At 32.9% G+C, this 5735-nt stretch overlaps 1 protein-coding gene across 1 annotated transcript in view; it reads right to left on the minus strand.

Annotated features, from left to right (window-relative positions):
- The window catches only part of LOC139514555 (rab3 GTPase-activating protein non-catalytic subunit-like), a 56079-nt gene that overhangs the window by 50159 nt on the left and 185 nt on the right, over positions 1–5735 (minus strand). The window contains exons 2-5 of the mRNA XM_071303932.1: positions 1913–2098; positions 1518–1596; positions 326–373; positions 11–86 (exon numbers count right to left, since the gene is read on the minus strand). Coding sequence (XP_071160033.1) covers positions 11–86; positions 326–373; positions 1518–1596; positions 1913–2098 — 389 coding nt within the window. The remainder of the gene's footprint in view (positions 1–10; positions 87–325; positions 374–1517; positions 1597–1912; positions 2099–5735) is intronic.

The following is a 5735-nucleotide window of genomic DNA, read 5'->3' on the forward strand; positions in this document are numbered from 1 at the left end:
CCAATTTTACCTCAGTATAAATCCTGATGTACCCAGTGGAAAATCCTACAATAATACATGTCCAGTCTGGAGCACCCTGTGTACTTCTACAAATAATAAAGAAATTAGAAATTACCCATGTTTATAAATGTAACTAACAAAAAAAATAATTAAGTCTATTTTTATGTGGTGTGTAAACTAAAAGCAGATTAACATGTTGAAGAATCTACATTTTTTTAATACATTGTACTAAATACTTTAATTCAGATCTCATCCAGTAATTATATCTATATAATCATAAAATGTATTATAATATTCTAACTAAGGCAAAGACAGTTTTCATTACCTTTTCTGAGAGGCTAATGGCAGACACAAAACAGCTGTTATGGTTTCCCTATAATAAAAATATAAAACAAAATAGTCCTACTGCATGACAAAATCAAGTCATTAAACCATTTTATCATATGTTTAGTAGTAAATACAGTAGTTTTGCATATGTGATGAATAGCCTGCTGTTTAATCCATATCGCGCAACTTTGATGCGCACCCTTTATCGCATACCCTTTATCACACCCCTACCCTTTATCACACCCCTAATTTTTTTTTTTTTTTTTTTTTTTTTTTTACATAAAGTCAGTTTGGTTTTTTTTTTGGCTTAAGAAAAATTTTCCTCAAAATAGATAAATTTTTTGAATGACGTCATTGTTTGGTATGTGACGTCACGAACATCGAGTTTTCATATTGTATGTGACGTCACGAAAATGCAACTATGAAAAATACAAAGCACACAAATTAATACAATAATAAACAAAATATTTTAAAAACAACAGCACGCAAATTGTAAGGTAACCCAAGTGCTTCGGATAAGTAATTGAGCAGTTCTTTTAAGGCCTTCGAAACAAGACAAAAGTAGAACTGAAGGTAACCCAGTGCTATGGATCAGAAAACAGTTCATATAATATAATACTCTTCTGTTGAAATATATGATAAAGTGTATAATACATGGCAAAATCCGTATCACATGCCGTATCACCCTCGACCAATATCATCCCTCGGGCCTAAAGGCCCTTGGGCTGATATTGATGTCTCGGGATGATACGACATATGATACGGATTTTGCCATGTATTATTCTCTATGTAAACATATGAATAATAAACATAACCCAAACTAAAAAGTATTTTACACACATAATCACTTAGTCTTAACCAATATAATATATACAGTAACTATTTCCACCTCTATGCCTTACTATTAACAACCATAATTAAGCTTTTTCTACGGCCTTCGATTCTTTTTAACCTCTTTGATAACATGATGAAGGGCAAAATCACATGATCTATTCTAATAAAATTGAGAATGGAAATGGGAAATGTGTCAAAGAGACAACAACCCGACCATAGAAAAAACAGCAGCAAAAGGTGACCAACAGGTCTTCAATGTAGCAAGAAATTCCTGCACCCGGAAGGCGTCCTTCATCTGGCCCCTAAACAAATACATGTATATACTAGTTCAGTGATAATGAACAATTAATACATACCCTTCATCTTGTTTCAAACTTTCTTTATACTTCATAGAAAACTTGGTCTCTGATTCTGTGTCACCAGGATCCCATTTTTCTGTTAAATATATTAAAGTCATGAAGAAAAAGTTACTACAAAAGTAAATGAAAACAGGAAGGGTTTTAGCAAACTATAAAGTCACTGATGATGTATACATGTACATGTAAATTGAATTGTAGCTTAGTTTATCAAAAGCTGTGCAAAAATAAATTAAGTAGTGCAACTTTGAATTTCAAATTACTTTACAAATACTTTGTAATGCGATAAATTGTATGTAACACTTTTTTATGGCTCATATTCACTTTAAAAAAAATCTATTTTCTAAGCATATAGTTTATGGTTCAAAATTTTATTTTAAGTAAAGCCTACATACGTGAGAGCAGGACAAGTTTGTCACCATATGCCACAGCCATGAGATCATTAGCAGGTGAGATGGATATGAGACAATCCTGTAGCCAGTTGTGTTTATTCTCCTCGGTTGACTGAGATGAGTCTGAGTCATCTTGTTCCATCGGTTCATCTTCATTCCAACTCCAATCCTCAGTCCAGGCATCATTTCCTACAAACATATAACATTATGGTTTCAATACTTTCTTAACATAAATTTGTAAATGACTAGAGAACAATGTAAAGGTAAAACCGTTGACACAAAGATAGCAAATTAATGTATTTATATTATAGGGGCCTTTCCTAAAACCTTTCTTATCAACAACTTTGACATTTTACTCCAATAAGAAAACATAATCTATATATGTTTCTGTGAAATGTAAAACATATCATTTTCCTAAGTTTTATCAATTCTATGACAAGTAGGAATGAGATTTTACTTGTTCGTCTTGGGAACTGTGGTCAGTTTGCCCATTTACTGTATCTTTTACGCCCACATCCATTTACCCATAAATAATATTCTTCTTTGTTTTATTTGTTTGTTGTGTTGTATAATCATGATATCGATGCTACAATATATTATAAATAATAAATATTGTAATTAAAAATTATTGAAAGGGACCTTGAAGGTTTGCAGCCAGGAAAAATATTTCAAAAGTATTAATATCCTTGGTTATGCTAAACACGTAATCATGTTCAGGAACCTCATTCATTGTCCTTTGGGCTTTTGGATAGTTGTCATCTGACCATCATACCATATCCCCATTAGTTTTGGTTAGAAATTATATATAATTAGATCAATGGAATCAAGATGTGAAAGTAAATTTAAGCTTTTTAGAAGATAGGAAACAAAAAGTCGTAGTGAATGGTGAAGAGTCAGACTGGGCTAACGTTACATCTGGGATACCCCAAGGATCAGTATTAGGACCACTACTATTTGTTTTATATATAAATGATCTCCCAGACCAAGTAGATTCTGATGCATACCTATTTGCAGATGACACTAAGGCCACGGTTTTTTAATTTGATGGTTTACGGATTTTCCCAATGAAAAAGTCGGGTCGGTCGGTCGGGAAAAAAAAGAAGAAAAAAAATCATCTTTGAAGACAGAAAAATATGCAAAATCAATATATATTTCACCTTTCTAACAATATGTTTGTTATGCTATTTTATCATCATTTCTTAAATTTTAGTTCGATGAAATATTATTGCTCAAATGTTATAAACATCGCATGACATTGTCCAATAAATTACAGTAAAAAAAAGGGGGGTGCACGGACAAAGACGAAATTAAATCGTCATATCAGAAACAAGAAAAATAAATTCGCGTAGCTCTTTATCAATTCCTGAAAACTTGGTGAATAATGATCTTCAAGCACGAAAACTGATAAAGAAAAAAATGTAAAAACGTCGTACGAAAATAAGTTTCAACACACGTGTTAAAAACCTAATAGACTCGTCCACTGGAAAACGAGATTATCGGGTTAATCTGTTGTCTCGCATTCCCGTTTTTTATCCAAATGGACGATAATTTTTTCATTATCTATGAAACAAGAAAATTCCAAATGATTTGTTAATATTCAGTACTTCAACTTGATGCCTTTACCCTGTCCACATTTGGACAAGTCTATTTCTATGAGATGATGATCTTACGGACTGATGACAAATAAGGGAAACGAACTTATTGTGTAATTGGTTTTAAAAACAAGTTTCGTTCCGCAATATTATTTGCGCAAACGACATTTCAAGGTCAGTTATAATTGATTTGTCTATTTTTAGAAACGTAAACTGGAAGTTTTATTTTTTCACAACAGAAAGTGTTATCAATTTTGTTAGTGATTAATGCATTTCATTTCATAAAAAAAAATTATTTAATTATTTTTCAGGGATAATGCATTTGCTAGGGTCGGCGGGAATAAAAAAGCATGAAAAGTCAATTTTATTTTTATTCTGGAAATCGGAAAAATCGGGTCGGCGGATCCGTAAACCAACAAATTAAAAAATCCTGGCCTAAGATCTTCAGAATAATTAAAACACAAAATGACAGACAAATTTTACAAGAAGATCTTAATAAGATGGAATCCTGGAGTGACAAATGGCTACTAAAATTTCACCCAGAAAAATGTAAATATATGAAAATAAGTAAGAAATCTAATAGCACTGACCATCCACCAATCTATAACCTACTAAATCATCCTATAGCACAAGTTAAAGAGGAAAAAGATATTGGAGTCCTCATTGATGCAGAACTCACATTTGAAAACCACATTAGTGAAAAAGTGAACAAAGCAAACTCCATATTCGCAGTTCTTAGAAGAACATTTAAATACCTGGGAATAGAGACATTCATGCCACTATACAAAACCATGGTTAGAACACACCTAGACTATGCCAGCTCAGTCTGGTCCCCATACAAAAAGAAAGATATAGACAAAATAGAAGGTGTTCAAAGAAGGGTAACAAAACAACTACCAGGGCTAAAAGACATGAGCTACCCAGAGAGACTAAAAAAACTAGGCTTACCTACATTATCCTATAGGAGAATAAGAGGAGACATGATCGAAACCTTCAAAACAATGAACGGACACTACGACAAAGAAGTTAGCTCATTTTTAAGAAAGGCAGAAGATTCTCAACAAAGATGTAGTAGTAGGACCAACAGTAATAAAGTAGTTCATCAAAGATTCCAATCTAATATCCGTAAACACTCTTTCTCTGTTAGAATTGCTAAAACCTGGAACAAACTACCAGATAAAATAACAAAGTCACCATCGATAAATTCATTCAAAAATCGACTAGACAAATATTGGTTAGACGAAGAATTATACTATAATGACTATAGAGCAGAAATATCCGGAAGTCACGGTCAAAATAGTATAAGAAACACATTAAGTTACGAGTCTGGTGAAGAGGAACCTTGAGGGATCCTGTACTGGAAATCAACTATAAGTAACTATAAGTAAGTAAGTAAATTGTTTGATGTGGTTTTTTTTCTTAGTTTGAATTAAAAGATTGTTATTTTCATAATAGATAATAAGATAAAAAAAAATTATGAATTATGCATGTAGGTATGGGTAATTTTCAAGGAGAATTTCTCTGGTGAGTTTTTCCTTGAAGCACTCACTAGTTGTGTTTGCCTTGCTTTCAATTTGGACAAAATGTTGAATGTCATCCTATGGAATGGCAATTTTATTACTGGTGATTTGGAACATTTTTAGTCTGCGTTTAAGGGAGACAGCTTATTGGGATCTCTGATTGCAGGGTCAATAGCAGGAATTGGCAGACTAATGGCAAGAAATACATTGACGCCAATCAGCTCGACATGAAGAACAAATTATTATGAGAAATTATTTTTCAGAAGCCTTCCTTCAATGTTGTAGGAAGGCATACCAGCAATTAACAGAATGTTGACATTCTGTCTTATCTAAGCTTACTCAACATATATTGGCCCCGGTTACCTTACTTACAATATTTACATAGAACTGATGTAGCCAGAACGGGTTGTATGTACAAACCTACAGATTACTTCCTAAACCATAAAAATACTATACCAATCCTTGGTCAGTCAGATTACTAGACATAAATCTAAAATGATTTTTTTTTTCTTCTCTCATAAATTTTATACGATTTTAATTACACGAACGTATTTTCTTATTTAAAATGTAGTCGAACAGGACGAACCGTCTATGGGCAAATGGACCCGAGGTGACCTACGAATGTAGCCCCCCCCCCCCCCCCCCCCACACACTTTTTACAAAACAGTCTCGATTATGTACCCCACCCCCCTTTATTTTACAAAACAGTCTCAC

Source organism: Mytilus edulis, chromosome 3, assembly GCF_963676685.1.
Source record: "Mytilus edulis chromosome 3, xbMytEdul2.2, whole genome shotgun sequence".
NCBI classification, from domain to species: domain Eukaryota; kingdom Metazoa; phylum Mollusca; class Bivalvia; order Mytilida; family Mytilidae; genus Mytilus; species Mytilus edulis.